The 20,266-nt window shown below is 36.8% G+C and overlaps 1 protein-coding gene across 4 annotated transcripts; it reads left to right on the top strand.

Annotated features, from left to right (window-relative positions):
• Positions 1-8,785: 8,785 nt before the first annotated feature.
• On the top strand, positions 8,786-20,135 carry LOC107819516 (hyperosmolality-gated Ca2+ permeable channel 2.5). Of its 4 annotated transcripts, none has more exons than XM_016645628.2 (10): positions 8,786-9,262; positions 10,347-10,487; positions 11,633-11,696; positions 12,125-12,337; positions 13,058-13,249; positions 15,294-15,592; positions 16,232-16,394; positions 16,767-17,045; positions 17,996-18,229; positions 19,457-20,135. In XM_016645628.2, exons 1-10 carry the CDS (start codon positions 8,982-8,984, stop codon positions 19,610-19,612), a joined length of 2,022 nt encoding a protein of 673 aa, XP_016501114.2. In that variant the 5' UTR covers positions 8,786-8,981; the 3' UTR covers positions 19,613-20,135. The 4 variants fall into 4 exon arrangements, with proteins under 4 accessions (XP_016501114.2, XP_016501113.2, XP_075094039.1 ...); XM_016645627.2 differs by having other exon boundaries at positions 16,232-16,511; XM_075237938.1 differs by lacking the exon at positions 17,996-18,229.
• Positions 20,136-20,266: the final 131 nt, after the last annotated feature.

Here is a 20,266-nt window from a genome sequence, read left to right as displayed (position 1 = left end):
TATTTTCCTTCAACTCCCCAATGCACTGTTCAATCCAAAAAGTCTGAACCGCAGCTCGCAAGCTCGTCGCGAAGAATTTCTACTATTATTAATCTCTACGCCTACCCCGGCATCACAGAACCATGATTTTTAGGAAAATTCTCACGGGGCCTTACAGTGGATCTCCCGAGGAACCGCCTCGTAATCCCAAAGTAAATATGCAGCAGATAACCAGGGGAACAATGAATTTATGGAAAGAAAACTTACAGTTAAAGTTTTGATTTAAATCAAGTGAAGCAGGTAATTCAACTAAGCATGTTGCACAAATTGTAAGTAAGGGTTAAGGCACGTAGACATGCGATACTAGGCTAAACACGATCACTATATATGCTAAGGTAACTCAATTAAGGAACTTAAAATAAGACAACTCAGCAAAAACCAAAATTTCTACAAATTAGACCGTGTACGCACTCGTCACCTCGCGTACACGGCACTCACATATCACAAAGTGTTATAACAGTACCAAATCCTAAGGGGATTTCCCCCACACAAAGTTAGACAAGTCGCTTACCTCAAATCTCGCTCAACAATCGATAAGGATGCCTTTCCCTCAATTTTCCGACTCCGAATGGCCCAAATCTAGCCAAAAGCAATTACATATCATGAATACAACTAAGAGAAACTAATTTAAATAATAAATTTACGCCTTTAGCAAGGAATCGAAAAATCGCCCCAAAAAGTCGACCTGGGCCCACGTCTCGTAATCAGGTAAAAGTCACAAATTACGAACATCCATTCGATCACGAGTTCACCCATACCAAAATTACCAAAATCCAACATCAACTCGACCCTCAAATCCTCAAATCAAACTCTCCAAATCCCTAGCCTCAAACTCCCAAATTCCACCTTAAATACACACTAACTAGGTGGGAAAATAAATGGGGAAGCAAGATTATTGATTAAAAATAAGCACAAGGGACTTACCTCAAGAAATCCCTCAAAAATGCTCTCAAGAAATCGCCAAACCCGATGCTCAAAATGTTTAAAATGAGCAAAAATCGCGAACCCTTGCATTTAAGTGTTCTGCCCATCATTCTCGCTTCTGCGGCACAGCTTTTGCGGTTCAACCCTCACATCTGCGGAGGTCACTAAGCCGCCCAACCGCTTCTGCGTTCATAACCCCGCTTCTGCAATCCGCTTCTGCGCAACAAAACCCACTTCTGTGGACCAGACTCAAACTCCAGCGTCCGCTTCTACGACCCTCCAAGCGTAGGTGTGAGTCCGCACCTGTGGTACACCCTCAGCATCTGCGCTCCATAGCCCCCAGTCTAAACCTTCGCATCTGCGCAACACGTTCCGCACCTGCGAGATCGCATTTGCGATTAAAGCTCCGCAGGTGCGGTTACACCAGCAGAGTCCTCCTTCAACCATACACCAAGTCCCTTTTTCGATCCGTTAGCCATCCGGAATCCACCTGAGGCCCCCGGGACCTCAATCAAACATACCAACAAGTCCTAAAACACTATACGAACTTAGTCAAGCCTTTAAATCACATCAAACAACGCTAAAAACACAAATCGCGCCTTTTAAAATTTTAAACTTCTACATCTGATGTTGAAACCTATCAAATCAAGTCCGATTGACCTCAAATTTTGCACACAAGTCATAATTGATATTAGGACCTATTCCAACTTCAGCAATCGGAATCCGACCCCGATATCAAAAAGTCCACTCCCAGTCAAACTTCCCAAAAATCATCCTAATTTCAACTTCGCCAATTAACGCTAAAATGATCTACGGACCTTCAATTCAACACCCGAACACGCTCCTAAGACCAAAATCACCCTATAGAGCTATTGAAACCGTCACAACTCCATTCCGGAGTCATCTTCACACAATTCAACCTACGGTCAAATCCTACGACTTAAACTCCCCTTTATAAGGACTATGTGCTCCATTCACTTCGAAACCAAAGACAAATCCTCCCGGCAAGTCACAAAACCCAAAAATAAAATAGAGGAAGCAATAAATAGGGGTTCGGGGCTAATTCTCTCAAAATGACCTACCGGATCATTACATCGGCTCATTGGCTCAAAACATTCCTAAATACTTTATATATAGTTTCATGATTACAAAGACAGTGCTCTAAATTCACCACTGTCATGAGAAGTTATACCTTATGAGAATTATATTACATTATGGTACCTTTCATGTTGGATGAAATAAAAGTAAAATTTAATTTTTTACCTTAGTTTTTTTTATGGAAATATTAGTTTCTAGAAACAAATTTTGCTTGGGTTTGAATATTACCCATCCAATTAAATTCTTCGTATGATAACCTAACCTAACAATATGGAGTCTCATTTGGTTTTTCTATTCTCCAATTTGAGGTTCGATAAGAATAAGATAAAACTCATATGAGGTACTTGAGCAATTAGAATTATTTTTAAGGTCATGAATAATGTATTATTGTTCCATGATATTTGAGTACAAATCAACACATTGTTTTACTTTGTGTGAGCTATTAAAGCAAATGCAACTACCAACGAGGGTTATAGTGGAGTAGTAACTACTCCTTTATCCTTAATCAGAGGCGCCGATCGGGTTCGAGTCCTGGATATGGAGTCACTTTTGTTAGGGAGCGGTTTATCACATAAAGTGAGACTTCCCAGCGCGAAATAGGATTTAGTCAGGCCTCAATACGGATACCGAAAGCTGGGTGAGAAACCCCAAAAAAAAGCCAATGTGACTCATATATCAAAGTTATTATATACTTTTTATATGACATAATCTTTCCTTTTATTAAAGATTAATATTCATTATTTTTAAGAGTTGGCACTTTTTAAAAAAATTTATTTTATAACTTCATATTTGTTATGAATATATTATATTATAGATGTTCATTTAGTACTCCGTTGTAAATAAGCTTCCTGAAGAAGTTTATCCATATGAGACTCCGCCATAAATATGTTTATCTATTTAGTACTTTATTGGAAATAAGCCTCCTGGAGAAGCTTATCCTTTCGGTACTCCGTTATGGATAAATATTACCCATGATAGAAGATTATCTATATCTGGCACAACAGTTTAGAGCAGCAGCTTACACAGTAGCTTACAAGCAGCTTGCAGCAGCAGCTTACAAACAGCTTACACAGCAGCTTGCAGTAGCAGCTTACATAGCAGCTTGCAGTAGCAGCTTACACAGCAGCTTCCTTTCTTCTATAAATAGAGGAGAATTCAGTTCAATATGTACATAAGTTTGAAGTCAGAATAATATATCAGTTTCTCTCTATACTTGTCTTTACTTTACAGTCTTTATTTTATAACACGTTATCAGCACGAGACTTTGTCATCTCGAGAAAATACTCTGAAAGTATCAGAGGTACGAACTTTCTTTTTCTAAATAATGTCAAATCTTTCAAAACTTGAGTTTGTAGCCCTAGATATATCGGGCAAAAGCTACATGTCTTAGGTGCTTGATGCCGAAATTCATCTTGATACGATGGGTCTGGCAGACACCATCAAAGATAAAAATCAGGCATCAAACCAAGACCGTGCCAAAGCAATGATATTCCTACGCCATCACCTTTATGAGGGCCTGAAAATAGAATATCTTACTGTTAAAGATCCAGTCATACTGTGGAGTAATTTGAAAGATAGATATGACCACCTGAAGATGGTCGCTCTTCCACAGGCACGTTATGATTGGACTCATCTAAGGCTACAAGATTTTAAATCTATCAGTGAGTATAATTCTGCTATGTTCAGAATTATTTCCCAATTAAAACTATGTGGTGATAATATTACTGATCATGATATGTTGGAGAAAACTTTCACCACTTTTCATGCCTCGAATATGCTCCTGCAGCAGCAATATCGAGAGATGGGATTCAAAAAGTATTCTGAACTTATCTCACATCTTCTTGTAGCCGAACAACATAATGGGCTATTAATGAAAAACCATGAAAGTCGACCTACTGGTTCTTGTCCATTCCCTGAAGTGAATGAGACGAACTTCCACCAAGCTAAACGTGGAAGAGGACGTGGCCCCAGTCGTGGTCATGGCCGTAGTCGAGGAGGAAACTCTAATCGTGGTAATAATAATGCACCAAAGAACCCTCCTCACCAACAGCAGTGGAAAAGGAAGGAGCAAAAGCATGAAGCGGTGCAAGCAGCAAAGCCAGAAAATGCATGCTATAAATGTGGAGGAAAAGGGCATTGGTCACGTACATGTCGTACGCCAAAGCACCTAGTTGAGCTATATCAAGCTTCCCTGAAGAAGACAGAGAAAAATGCTGAAGCAAATTTTATTTCTGAAGATAATTTAGACTTCATGCATTTGGATGTAGCTGATTACTTTGCACTCCCAGAAGGAGAAACAAGTCATGTGATCGGTAGTGAATCTGTAGAGATGTAAATATTTTTAATTTTTGTTATTTGTAGTAAATAGTATAGTTATGTAATTATTGTACATAAATAAAAGTTATAATGTTTACTATCATATTTATTTTGTTTATGTTATTTTGAAGAATATGGATAATCCTCAAATTATGTTTGGATCAAAGACCAATCATAAAGATATTTGTGTAATTGATAGTGGAACAACTCATGCCATATTCAAAGATCAGAAATACTTTTCTTATTTGCATAAGGAAAAAGCAATTATTTCTACAATTTCTGGTAATATAAGTTTGATTGAAGGCTCCGGAAGAGCTATTGTATTTCTGTCTAAGGGAACAAAACTTATTATCGACAATGCATTGTACTCCTCCAAGTCCCGAAGAAACTTGTTGAGTTTTATAGATATCCGCCGAAATGGGTATCATGTTGAGACAATAGATGAAATGAATGTGGAATATCTTTGTATTACAAAGAATATTTCTGGCCAGAAATGCATTGTAGAAAAGTTACCAACTTTATCTTCTGGCTTATATTATTCAAAGATTAGTACAGTTGAAGCACACTCTATCGTAAACCAGAAGTTTACTGATTCAAATACTTTTGTGCTTTGGCATGGCCGTTTGGGCCATCCTGGATCAATAATGATGAGACGAATTACTGAAAATTCGAGTGGGCATCCATTAAAGAACCTGAAGATTCTTACAAATAATGAATTTTCTTGTGATGCTTGTTATCAAGGCAAAATGATCACTAGACCATCACCAATGAAGGTTGGTATTGAGTCCCCTACCTTTTTAGAACGTATACATGTGGATATATGTGGACCTATTCATCCACCAAGTGGGTTGTTTAGATATTTTATGGTCCTAATAGATGCATCTTCAAAATGGTCTCATGTGTGCCTATTATCATCTCGCAACCTGGCGTTTGCAAAGTTATTAGCCCAAATAATTCGATTAAGGGTACAATTCCCAGATTATCCTATAAAGGCTATTCGCCTTGATAATGCTGGAGAATTCTCATCTCAAGCTTTTGATGATTACTGTCTATCAGTTGGGATAAAAGTTGAACATCCTGTAGCTTATGTTCATACTTAAAATGGCCTTGCAGAGTCATTTATTAAACGACTGCAATTGATAGCAAGACCACTACTTATGAAAACAAAATTGCCCACTACTGTTTGGGGCCATGCTATCTTGCACGCAGCATCACTTATCCGTCTCAGACCAATACATTATAATAAATATTCTCCGTCACAATTAGTTTTTGGTCATGAACCAAATATTGCCCATCTACGAATTTTTGGATGTGCTGTATATGTGCCAGTAGCACCACCACAGCGCAGTAAGATGGGCCCCTAAAGAAGGTTAGGAATATATACTGGGTTTGAATCACCCTCTATTATTCGCTATCTTGAACCATTGACGGGAGATTTATTTACTGCTCGATTTACAGATTGTCGATTTGATGAAACAAATTTCCCACAATTAGGGGGAGAGAAAAAGGAAATCAAAAGAGAAATTGTGTGGAAAGTTTCATCATTATCTCACTTTGATCCACATACCCCTATATGTAATCAGGAGGTCCAGAAGATCATCCATTTACAAAATATAGCAAATCAAATGCCAGACGCATTTACTAATTTGAAAAGGATAACTAAGTCACATATCCCTGCAGAGAATATGCCTATCCGAATTGATGTCCCAGCAGGACCATCTATTAGCATGAGAGCTAGTGAACCTAAAGCACGCCTAAAGTGTGGTAGGCCTATGGGTTCTAAGGATCGAAATCCTAGAAAAAGAAAATCGACAAATGATCAAAATGATATTATGAAGAGATCTCCTGAAGAGACCCAAGATCTGATTAGTTATGAGATTCCTGAAGAAATCAATAAACCCGAGACTCAAGTGAGCGAAGAACTTTTAATAAGTTCTACTAGTGATGGGATTAATTTAAATCGATCAGAAATAGTGGTGGATAATATTTTTGCATATAATGTTGCACTTAACATTATGCAAGATAGTGAGGATTTTGAACCCCGATCTGTCGAAGAATGTCAACAAAGATCTGATTGGCCAAAAATGGAAAGGGGCAATTCAATCAGAATTGAACGCACTTGCTAAAAGAGAGGTCTTTGGACCAGTAGTCCAAACACCTGCTGGTATAAAATCAGTTGGTCATAAAAGGGTTTTTGTGCGAAAAAGGAATGAGCAAAATGACGTTGAAAGATACAAGGCTCACCTTGTCGCACAAGGATTCTCACAACGACCTGGAGTCGATTATGAAGAAACATATTCACCTGTTATGGATACCATAACATTTCGATATCTCATCAGTTTAGCCTTACGTGAAAGGCTTGAAATACATATGATGGATGTGGTTACAGCTTATCTGTACGGGTCACTTGATAATGAGATTTACATGAAAATCCCTGAAGGATTTAAAATACCTGAAGCATATTCAAAATCTCAAAAAATGTACTCAATCAGATTACAAAGATCTTTGTACGGTTTAAAACAATCTGGGCGCATGTGGTATAATCGCCTCAGTGAATATTTGTTGAAAGAGGGTTACATAAATGATGTCATTTGTCCATGTATTTTTATAAAGAAAATGACATTAGAATTTGTTATACTTGCTGTTTATGTTGATGACATAAATCTTGTTGGAACTCCAGAAGAGCTCCAAAAGGCAATTGAATATCTTAAGAAAGAATTTGAGATGAAAGATCTTGGAAAGACAAAACTTTGTCTTGGACTGCAAATTGAATATTTAGCAAATGGGATCTTTATGCATCAATCTGCCTATACAGAAAGGGTCTTAAAACGCTTTTACATGGACAAAGCGCACCCATTGAGTACACCAATGGTTGTTCGATCACTTGAAGTGAATAAGGACCCGTTCCGACCTCCAAAAGAGGATGAGGAACTCCTGGGTCCTGAAACACCCTATCTCAGTGCAATTGGTGCACTTATGTATCTTGCTAATGCTACAAGGCCTAACATAGCATTTTCTGTTAATTTACTAGCAAGATATAGTTCTTCTCCTACACGGAGACATTGGAACGGGATTAAGCATATATTGCGATATTTAAAGGGAACTCTTAATATGGGTTTGTTTTATGCTAACAAAGATAGTGCAGATCTTGTTGGTTATGCAGATGCAGGTTATTTATCTGATCCCCATAAAGCTAGATCTCAGACCGGATACGTGTTTACATGTGGAGGTACTATCATATCATGGCGCTCCACAAAATAATCTATTGTTGCTACTTCTTCAAATCATGCTGAAATAATAGCCATTCATGAAGCAAGTAGGGAATGCGTATGGTTGAGATCAATAATTCATTTTATTCGAGAAAAATGTGATTTGGAATGTGAGAAAAGACCCACAATTTTATACGAAGACAATGCTGCATGCATAGCCCAATTGAAGGGAGGATTTATAAAAGGAGATAGAACGAAGCACATTTCACCAAAATTATTCTACACACACGATCTTCAGAAAAATGGTAACATTGATGTGCAACAAATCCGTTCAAGTGACAATCCGGCAGATTTATTCACCAAATCTTTACCAACTTCAACTTTTGAGAAGATGGTATACAAGATTGGAATGCGGAGACTTAAATATTTGAAACAAGGTTTTCATCAGGGGGAGTAAAATACGCGATGTACTCTTTTTTCCTTATTAAGGTTTTTTCCCACAAGGTTTTCCTTATAAGGTTTTTAATGAGGTAGCTAGCAATGCGTATTACTAAATATGTGTACTCTTTTTCTTTCACTAGGATTTTTTCCACGGGGTTTTTCCTAGTAAGGTTTTAACGAGGCACATTATCTTTTAATGAACATCCAAGGGGAAGTGTTATGAATATATTATATTATGGATGTTTATTTAGTACTCCGTTGTAAATAAGCTTCCTGAAGAAGTTTATCCATATGAGACTCCGCCATAAATATGTTTATCTATTTAGTACTCTATTGGAAATAAGCCTCCTGGAGAAGCTTATTCTTTCGGTACTCCGTTATGGATAAATATTACCCATGATAGAAGATTATCTATATCTGGCACAACAGTTTAGAGCAGCAGCTTACAAGCAGCTTACACAGCAGCTTGCAGCAGCAGCTTACACAGCAGCTTGCAGTAGCAGCTTACACACCAGCTTCCTTTCTTCTATAAATAGAGGAGAATTCAGTTCATTATGTACAGAAGTTTGAAATCAGAATAATATATCAGTTTCTCTCTATACTTGTCTTTACTTTACTATCTTTATTTTATAACAATATTCATGGAAACTAACACTCCAATTTATAGAATTATCGACTCATGCAAACAACTTATGCTAAGACTAATTTTATTAAAAAACCGCTTACGAGGTCTATTCGACAAAATAGTCACCAGTCACAAGCAGTTAAGCATGGAGTGTTTACGTCGATCTCTCAGGCTTTGCCACGTATTCATGGATGTGCCACCTTCACCCCTCTCTTTCTTCAACCCCACGCCCCTCAGCTATGCTTACATCTTCTGAGCGAAAATGAAAAAGAAGAGATGAGACAAATGAAAATGAAAAGGAAATAATAAGAGATTGAGAACAAATTAAAATGAAGGCAGAGAGTTTAGTGGTTTCAGCAGCCATTAACATAGGCTTAGCTATTTTGATTCTCTCGCTTTTCTCCATACTGAAAAAACTGCCTTTCTACGCCCCCGTCTATTATGCTCGCCGCCTCTCACTTGGCCACCGTTCCGACCACCAGTCTTTTAATTTCCGGCGGTTGCTTCCGGAGCTGAACTGGATTTCTCGTGCCGTTCGGGTTACAGAGGAGGAGATTCTCGACAGCTGTGGCCTTGATGTTCTCGTCTTCGTTAGACTCTTCAAATTTGGGTCAGTCGTCGTCCTGTTATTTAGTTTCTAGAAACTAGAATTAACTGAGAGCTATATGTGAATTGTTTTATTTGGAGTGTTATTCTAATTATTGTTTTATATTCTCATTGTTGATCCTTGATACCTTTTGTTTTTGATTCTCATGTATGAAAAGGATAAACTTTCTCTATTAAACATATATATTTGGAGAGGACAAAAAATTAGAGAAACACTAGTGAAAATTGCAGCCTTGAAACTCTTTTCAACTCAATTTATGTATCCTAATTTAATTGGGGCGGCTAGACTATTAAAGTACAACAACAATTAAACCTGGAATTGCATACTACTAGTTATGGTCGACTACATGAATCTTTCCACCACGATATAATTTGGCTCGTTGTATTCTAGCTAGACTTTACTGCACATACTGTCTTAATTCTACTTATCCTAAAAACCTTACTCTTTTTTTGTGGATAATAATTTTATTAAGTCAAGTACCATGAAAGTACTGCCAATGTACATCAGCAAACTACAAATATGCTCTTAACTCCCTTTTGGCTGATACACCCTTGGTAGTTAAACTGACGATCAGACGGTATCATCTGCAAATGCATACACATGGGACTTTGCCTTATATACTACTTCAACAATCTGCGCTATTCTGCAAAGTGATGCCTTACATTTTATGAGATGACTTCAACTTCATTATATTTAAGAGAAAATTGCAGTAAAAATGGCACATAGCATGCGTATTAGATTGTTCTGGTATATGTTGATCTCTGGTTGATTACTGTCTGAGTTTTAACTTCGTATAAAGATTTACCTTCACCAATCTGATATTGTGCCATGCATGAGAATTTTTCTAGGTATAAGCTTCTTTATAAAGTAAAGCTCCGTATGTCAAGCTCTCCCCTAAATGCAATGGTGTTTGTGCAAAGTATAGGATTGCAGATCTTGAGAAGTGAAAGAGTATAATTTTTTTTCTGTGACATGTGAACATCTCTGACTAAAGCACATTTTCCTATCAATCCAAACTTATGCCTTCAATTATCATCAGTGACATGCAAAGATTGAACTCACATTTCTACTTGAAACTGTTTCTCAGGATCAGATTCTTTGTTGTTTGTTCTATTGTTGGAGTTCTGGTACTTCTCCCACTAAATTATACTGGGAGTACTGTACCAAATACGAGCTCTCATTCCATGGATGCTTTCACAATATCTAATATCAGCAGTGGCTCTGACAGGTAATGTTCTCAATGCTACTTGTATACTTCTGCAACTTCATGCAGATAACATATCTCATCTATGCTTTAGCTCGTGTAATCTACAACCTGGTTTATCAGTCCTACGACAGGTTCATAAGTCGCACAAAATTTCTAGGTGTTGAACGCTAACTTTTTAATACAATTGCTGAGTCCATCATTTCTTGTAACAAAATCTGTACAGCTGTTTTCTATAATTGTTAAGATTCTGGACATGATCATTAAATGTTCAGATATGCTTTTGAAGAGTTAAGTTTGTATTCTGAAAAGTTTTAGAGTTGAATTAATGCAAGAAAGGGAAGCAGTAAGGTTGGTGTAACTGAGGGAGATAGTTCCGTATTCTGTTGGCTCAAAGACTTCAGACAAGATCCTTAAGGAGCTACAGGTTTAAAATAGGCGGGCATGTTCAGTACATCCAACAATGTGAAAACAAGTTCATATTGGTCGATGGGGAGTGATACAAGTTTTTAAGTTTGCGAGAGCAACTTAAGAGAGAACCTGGAGAAAGAAATGCAGCATACGGAAGCTATAAAGAACCAAGTTTCTTTAAATGGTTTAAGGCAGGAATCACGAATTAAGTTTTGTTTTCAGTTAGCTTGGAGAAGCACCCGACCGTCTAGCTAAGGAGTTGAGACTTATTTTTGAGGTAGAAGTAACCCGTGTTTGCTTCTCTTTGCTTCTTAAACAAATTTGGGGCTCGTACCCCATGTTTGTAGAAGTTCCTCATGTTCTTTGCTGCATTCCTGGAATAAGGAGTGTTGCCAGTGAAAAGGGTTTCTAGAAGATGTGGAATGTTAATGTTTGATATTCATTGTGATGAAGAAATAGAAGTCAAATGGAAGGAGGAACTGTTAATTAATTTTCTTGAAATCCAGCCTTTAGGTGTGATAACATACCTAGTAGGAACTGAAAGATGTTAAATTTTTGTATATTTTTTATCATTTTTAATTTAACAGAGTTCTATAAATTTTCTTTTTCTGGTATTTAGCCATTCGGATAACATCAAGTTTTGTAGCCAATAACCATCTTCATTCTTGTCTTTTAGTTGTACGTGATCTGTTATATGTGTGGATTGTTAAGTTCTTACAAAATGGACTCATTTTTTGCATTTATTCTGTCATTCACAGGCTTTGGGTGCATTTTTCTTTCTTGTGCTTTGTCTCGTGTTATGGAATGTACCTACTTTACAAGGTAATGGCTAGCTAGTACTCTTATATTCATGCTTTAATAATTTTGGACTGTTATTGCTTGTTAATAATGTTGACAAGTTGTTAAGTTCGAAAAAGTTTTCCGTCTTTAATGGCAGTTTGCTTCGTAGATGTAATGGTTTCATACTTTTTTTTTTTGGCAGTAAATGCTAATATCTGGGTTAGTTTTCTAATTTTTTTATGAACAGTTTTTCAGATCATATATAAAAAGAAGCTTCTAGTTGGCGATCTCTCAGACTTGGAATTGTTTATATCTGCGAATTGGTGAAAAAATGTTTTGGGGAAAAAAGAAGTTATTGGTCATGAAATACAACTGTTTATACTTCATATTTTTAAGATTTGTTTTTGGTGTTGCATGGAAATAATGCATGAAGTTGTATGACTTGAAATTTTTTTCCATGGCCTCTTCAGGAGTACAATGACCTTCTTTTCAAAAGGGTTCAGCAGCTATGTAATAGAAGGAGTGAACCTGATCAATTCACCATTCTGGTTCGAGAAATTCCACTTTGCAATGAGCACAAGACTCGTGGATGCAGCGTAGACCACTTCTTTTCCAAACATCATCCATATTCATATGAGTCTTTTCAAATTTTATATGATGGGAAACATCTAGATAAGCTACTAGTAAGAACAAATTACACTTGGTTCATTCAAGTTATTTCCATTAGCTAGTTTTCTATTAGTTCCTTAAGAATTAAGTTTCAGCAGAAGTACTGCCTTTATCTCGAACTAGTTGTAGTTTATTTATGGCTTATCTAGATAATATCCACCAATCAAAAATGGAGGACTCTATTGATATTTTCCAGCTTTACTGGTCCGACATAACTGAAAAGTCATACCCTTTTCACTCTTCAAGTAATTGACACGTCTCTGTAATGCAAAAATACAAAGTAGAGTACGGGGGGCTCCTTGTTTGATGTTCCTTTCCAGCTCTATGAATTAGTCCACGTTATTTGTGTCATAATGATCCTCTCAAGTCAAGTCACAACAATAAATTTGAAAGGCAGGCATTAATTTGCTATACAATTGTATGACTCTGATAAATTTTAAAATGTCACTCATAATTGTAAGTTAAACCCTTGTAAAGAATTGTGCCACTCATAGTAGTATCGCACTCCAGATATAGCCAGCCTGCTTCAGTGATTAGCAAAAAGAAATAGTACTACATAGATTTATGCTATTCCTTGAAGATAAGGGGTAAGGGTACAGAATAAAAGAAGGTACTCTGCATTGATCTTGATATGTTGAAAATCGTAAGTGTTTCTAGTAAAATTTCTTTCCCTGTGATTCAGCTTTTATACGTTTTACCCTCATCATGATACTGACAGATGGTATGGATCGTAGTGCCAGGCAAAGTCTCTCACCAAAAAGATTGAGGACCTGAGGCATCTTTCTTCTACTAAGAAATATAGTAGAAACTCATCTGTATCTGATGCGTGGAAATATGACACTAAAATGGAGCAGCTGAAAGACATGCTTCAAACCCTTGGTTGTGAAATAAGGCGTATACAGTGCAGAATGACGATTGAGCAGAAGGTTAGTATTCACAGCAAAAGTTTGTGATGGTAATGACAGTACTGGAGTTCAGCAAGCTTTGCTAGCGTGTTTTATTTTTTCCCTTTCAGATATGCTTGCTCCAGTTCCCTGCAGCTTTTTTTGTTCAGTCTGTGTGGTGCCTACTCTAATATGTCAAAGAAGTCCAGCCTAGCACAGTGATCACTTAGCTCTCATCGTTAGTTTATTAGTTGGGGTAATAGGTTAAGTCTGTCAGATATATCTAAAAGAAAACTGTGTTAAATTGTGTCATCCATAGAAGATAAGGAAAATTCTAGAGTGAACTTTGCATGCCTTATCGATCATGATAATGAAAATGGAAAGGGGCAGAAGGGAATGGGTCCTGATAGATAGAGTATGGTCTCTATCCTGAGCTTGTGCTGCCTGGTCACAAGCTAAGAGTGTTATATTTGCTGGTAATTCCTTCTATTGCTTTCATCAGCAATTGAGATCAATGATCAGATGGCAGTCTAAAAATGCTATTTCGATTTCATTCAAGACCATCTGAAGTAATTGTGTAGTTTCTCAGGTTTGTCTCATATTGCTGTGCGCCACACTCATTTACAAGAGGAACTCTGGAATTAAGATCTTTTTCAAGGAAGCTTCAAATTATTAACTACATTTAGTGTCAAAAACAGATTATCAACAGCTCACTGCTAGATGAATACTTAATGAGTCATCACACATCTTTTACATTTTAATGTCTAACTCATGTGTTTCATCACTAGGATTTCATAATCGAGTTTGTTAATCTGATGTCCTGCGCAGCAAGAAGTGTCACTTAAATACAAAGGCAAAGAGGTACTAAAAATTGTTAATGCAAACGCAATTTAGACTAAAGCAAATATAAGGTCGGGAGGGCTATCTTTATTCTGATGTTCAGTTGCTAAACTTCGTATTTAGAACGTCGATATTTTGCTCATTGAGAGCTACATTGTGGGGCTTTGCTCTTGTTGCATTCCCTGCCAGTCAGTTACTGGTCACATCTACTTATCATTTTTACTTCTCTATATTTCATCTTTGTCAATTGAGTAAGGTCATTCTTGCAATTGGTGTGTTCATTAGGATTTGGATTTCTATTTAGTGCAACATAGGCTTCTGCCAAGAAATTTGCTGAACTTTTTGAAAGGAATTCTAGACTAATTATTATGTTTCCCGAAGTACCGCGAACATCTTCTATTTGGTATTTCTTCTTTGACTCTGGTAAATAAAAGTTACCTTTTGTTTGAGTGGTTTGCTCATTCTATATAAACTTCTATGGTGATTGAAGATGATATAAAGAAATGGGTAAACCTTTAAATCACTGAAGGAAACTTGTTTCAAGATATTGACAATCTCTCGGAATCAATACAGCCTTAGCTAAGAGGATCTATATAGTGGTAGTAACTTTTTGGTTATGAATTAGTTGTTATGACATTTACATTTAGGTCTGATGTACCCTGAGAAGTCTTTTGTTATTCTGGTTAGAACTTTTCTTTTTTTAAGATTAGAACTTGTATATATCTAGGCATAGGTGTGCGATTTGGAGAACTCTTATATTGCTTTACAGAACAAATTACCTTGTTGGAATGAAATGGGTTTGAATAGAACGGGATGTATAAAGATGACTTATGTCCGATCCAACTAGTTTGAGATTGAGGTTAGATTGATTGGTTGATATCAAAAAAATATTTTGCTTGTTCAGGAATTATCTCTTATTGCTTGCTACTTGTGAAGATGGGCCTGGAAATGTTAGCAATGCTTCAATCTTTCAGTTGCAATTTTGACCTCATATGAGTTAGCCACCATGATATCCCGACATATTGAGGTATATGTCTAGGTCATTTGGTGAATTTTCCATCTAAATAGGAGTGAGGAAAATATTATCTGTTGTCATCCATTTGTGTGCTATTGAGATTGTGTATGGAGATCTAACAAAGTGCATGAGGATTTGTCTGTTATCTTATAACTGGTCATGGAATGATTCTGTAATGATCTTTTAACAGTTGAACAATTGGTTTAACTTGGCCATATTTTTATTGCTTAGGAATTGCCTGTGGCTTTTGTTACATTTAATTCACGATGGGGCGCTGTTCTAGCTGCCCAATCTCAACAGCACACAAATCCACTCCTCTGGATCACTGAAGTGGCTCCAGAACCGAGAGATGTGATCTGGCAAAATTTGGCAATTCAATATCGTCATTTGCCACTGTACAGGATAGTGATAATTGTTGCAGCATCACTTCTTACCATCTTCTTCGTGATACCAGTGACAGCTGTTCAGGGAATTGCCAAATATGATCGACTGAAGAAATGGTTTCCTCCTGCCATGGCTGTGGACTTAATGTACAAGCTTCATCTCTTTATTATTTCTGCCTTTTGATATCTCAAATATAAAATGTTTCATGCTGTAATATCTCATACTCCCCAATACGTTGAGTATTTTGAAGTACTCCCCGTGTCACAAAAAGAATGGTGGGGATGAGGATACGAGGTTCAACCTTCTGATTTTTAGTGTGAATTTGGCATCAACTTCTTATTAATTTTGAGGGAAAATTTGCATATTTAGAAACTACATAAAAAGTACTATAAATCTAACTTTTATTTTTAAGAATATTTCAAAATGTTACTGTTTGATTTTCCAAACAGTAATAACACCATTCTTTTGGGGCGAGAGAGTAACTCGTTTCACATCAAAGTTCTTCTGTACATTGGCTGAAGATCAGAAGACGCAATGATGGAGTCCTGGACAAGATTGTCTTTGCTCTTAGGTTGCTCATTCTTTGTTGTTTATCTTCTCCTCTTTCTTTTCAAATTAGATATATTATTGTTTCTTTCCCCCTTTGGTTTTTATCTCCTCTTTGTGGGGAGGGGTTTGAGGTGGAGTAGGGGTAGTTACTGAATCCTCCTATTTACAGTTGTTTTTTGGTTGAAAAACTGTGTAGTAGGTTGCTGATCTTCAATCTTTTTGAAATATTGTGGCAGACCGAAGTTAAGGTCCATCATCACAGGATATCTTCCTAGTGCCATTCTTAATGGTTGCATATACATTGTTCCATTTGCCATGATCGGACTGGCAAGATTAGCTGGTTATATCTCGCGGAGTAAGAAGGATATAAATGCATGCAACATGGTGTTCTACTTCCTGGTAGGGAATGTATTCTTTTTAAGCTTGTTGTCAGGATCTTTACTAGATCAAATTGGCGAATCTTTCTTTCATCCCAAGGATATTCCCAACCGTCTTGCTAGTGCTGTCTCTGCTCAGGTGCAAAACATGTTAGCTTTACTCTTTTCATTTAATATGTATTTTGCTCCTGTGTTAGGATATTGAATATTTGATTAGAAAAGAGGGATTGGTGCATGCACGTTTTCAGATAGTTGCTAACATTCAGCTGGAGCCTTTGATGTTTACACTACTTGTCTAATAAAGAACTGATAGGGCCTATCATAGTCAATATATTCTACTTGACATGTAGATGATTAATCTTTGCATTTGCATATTTCCTTTTTGTTCTTTCAGGCAGATTTTTTCGTGACGTACATCTTGACAAATGGGCTGGCAGGATTCTCTTTAGAGATACTTCAGCCAGGATTACTCCTATGGGATACTCTAAAATCTTACACGTGGGACCATGGAAAGAAGAAACATCCTTATGTTTATTCACTACCTTATTATAGAATTATCCCTTTTGTTGCGCTGTGTATGCTGATTGGGATTGTTTATGCGGTGGTCTCTCCTTTGCTTCTTCCGTTTCTGGTAGGCTACTTCCTGCTTGGATATGCGGTGTTCATCAACCAGGTGAAGTTTCTGTACATGCAATATTTGTGTGTTAAGAACAATCTGCTTATAAGCTTGACCCATATCACTTTGCACATGTGTAATCATAGTTCGTCCTGTCTTAGCTTTGAGTAGTAATTTCCTTAATTGGTCAAAAATTGCCTTAACCCAAAAAGGAGGAGAAAAGGAAGAAGAAAAGTAACCATCCAACAACGAACTTTATAGCTTTGAGTAGTAATTTCCTTAATTGGTCAAAAATTGCCTTAACCCAAAAAGGAGGAGAAAAGGAAGAAGAAAAGTAATCATCCAACAACGAACTTTATATACTCCTCTTGTTATCAAAAATATTATGAGCTTATATACCATTTTCCTCTGTCTAATGTCATCTCGTGATTTTTAATTTTTGAACACTCCAGTCTGTCTGGATAATATGTCGTTGTACAGCTGTTGGTGAATTCACAGAGATGCAAACCTACAATCATTTGAAATAACATTTTAGATTAATGAAGTTTTAAGTGCTCATATGTACTTTTGCCTCGGATTTTTGGGAGATCATTCTGCTTTAGCTGCATCTGCAGCACTGATATGTATAAAATTACGAAGCAGCTCAACCTTTTGTGGTTTTGGGGGCTTTCTTATCGATGCTATTATAGCCCTAGATATTCGCTGTTTGGTTCTCTCATTCTTTTTCATTTCGAGAAATGGCTATAGTTCTTATCCTAAGTAACTAGTTTTCTTCTGTTAAGGGGATTGCAGCAAGTTTCACTCCTTAGTTTAATATAAGCTGTTATTACATTCATCTTCTTTTACACCCCTTAAACTACATTACTATCACCAGGGTTAAGTATCCTGTTGATAATAAAATATATTGTTGATACACTTTATTTGGTGCTTATTTATTGAAGGCGAGCTCAATTTTTTTAGAATAAATATGAAGGAATATGAATTGTGTGATGTTTTTTGCAATGCAGATTGAAAATGTGTATATAACTACATACGAGACATGTGGTCGATATTGGCCATACATTCATCACTACATTATAGTTGCAATCATACTTATGCAAGTCACAACGATTGGTCTTTTTGGACTGAAAGCAAAGCCTTCAGCTTCCTTCTCCATTATCCCTCTCTTGGTCGTCACTATTCTCTTTAACGAGTATTGCAAGATTCGATTTCTTCCAACTTTCAACCAAGTCTCAGTTCAGGTAACTACTCTGTTCATTGATACCTTCCAGACCTTCCCCATCCCCTCATCCCCCTCCCAAAGTAGAACTCCAGCGAAGCAGTGCAAAGTCGCATAAAGAACACACCGCAAGGTACATTTGTTTGAATTTATGGGTCAGCACTGACCTATACATTCTAGCATCTTATGTTATCTCTCTCTCACTTGGAGTTTGTGGAAAGGTTGTATAGTTAAGGATGTGGATCACGACCAAAAAAATGATTTTTCTAGCACCCGAGGTTCTCTTTTTATTTGCTGAGATTTTTCACCCCTTTTCCTTGGAATAAATAAGAGCTTTTAAAGTGGTCGAATCGTACAAACCCCTGGATCAATGTGAATGATTTTTATTTTTCAAAGTTTCTACATATTCCTTCGAGCTTTATTCTTCAAATAAATCATATAATCGTCAAAAGAAGGTAAAATACATAGAAAAATGATGTCTGAAGAAAACATGTTCCATTGAATTGATCTGTCAGAAAGTCTTGAGGGCTTCCTTTTTGAAAAGAAAAGATTTGCCAAAAGATTTGTTATTTGAAGTAGATATGTCCCTTGACCCTCAAAATTGAGCCAAGTATGTCAGACTATTTTGGAGGACTAGGTGTTCCCCAAAGTGCTAACACAGAGCTAGGCTCAAATCTCCAGCATTTTCCTCTTTTGCCATTATTTATTTTGTAACAACTTGGATTGTATAGATTAAGCGAAAAATTGCATAACGAGGTAAAATCAATTGGGGCAAACACTAGGTGTGTGTATAAATGATAATCTGTCCTATTAATATTGCATGATAAGCTTAACTAGGAATGAAAAGGATAATCTTATCTAAAAGGAGATGCACTTATATTCATCTAAGGCTAAGCTAGATAATCTTATCTAAAAGGAGATGCACTTATATTCATCTAAGGCTAAGCTAGATAATCTTATCTAAAAGGAGATGCACTTATATTCATCTAAGGCTAAGCTGTTTCGCTTATCACAATTTTAATGTTGGATGTCACTCTGGTGAATGTGACTAGGAGTCGCTTGGATAGAGACCGACTCGATGTTGTTGCTCTTTGTTGCTCTTATGAACTCCATCAACTTGTAAAATTTAACTGGCACTTTAGGCGCTAGAATTGTTGGTCCAAAGGGCAACTCTTGCTTTGTTTCTGCGAAAAGTTATGTCTTGTGAGTTTATTTGGTTTTCAACTGATGTTATGGTATTTGTCATCAGGATGCAAAGAAAAATGATGAACTTGACAAGAAGGATGGGTTGATGGAGGAAAATGTCCGGAAGGCTCTCGATGCTTATTCTCCTCCATGTTTGCGGCCCTTGGACCTCGGGATGGAAGGAACAAGCTCTACGAAGCCATTTCTATCTCCTGCATAGAACATGTTCTCTTCTCTCTTTTCCTTCCTGGTTACCACATGCGCATATCTGCCATTTTGTTAGTGTGTGTGTTTCAACTTCACATCGTCAGATTACACCAAGAGAAGAAAGTTGACGAAAATTATGTATTGTTCACTGCCCAAAGTCATGTACCAATTTTGATGGTGCCATTTTGTTTTATTGACAAGGCTCATCATTGCTAAGGCCATTTGGAAATTATCTGTTGGGTCTGAGTAATCGTACGCAGGAAAACAGCCTCAAGAAATAAATGTTATTATATTCATGTGTGTTCTAGTTGTAACCAAAACTAGAATATAGGATATCATTGGTAAGAGGTAACGTAATTTTCAAGAAAAAATTTCTTTATGAAGTTATCTTTGTATTTGGTTATCATTTTTCGTAAAGTTAATGGGTGGAGATAAAGCCTCTAAACCCCCTTTTTTTCTGGGAAGAGGAAAAAACCTCGAATTCGTTTGTTGTTTACATCAAATGGACGACATTGGTATTGGAATTTCAGCTCTTATTTACTTATATTACAGAGATGTGAAAGATGCTTTCAGTTCTTATTGTTACTTAATTGAACATTTAGATCGATGAATCAATAAGCTACGTTTGGCTACATGAATCGCTATACATTTCGCCCTACTCCAGTAT

Source organism: Nicotiana tabacum, chromosome 19 (genome assembly GCF_000715075.1).
Source record: "Nicotiana tabacum cultivar K326 chromosome 19, ASM71507v2, whole genome shotgun sequence".
NCBI classification, from domain to species: Eukaryota; Viridiplantae; Streptophyta; class Magnoliopsida; order Solanales; family Solanaceae; genus Nicotiana; species Nicotiana tabacum.
Note: the sequence above shows the minus strand (reverse complement) of the source record. Positions and strands in the feature narration are given on the sequence as shown.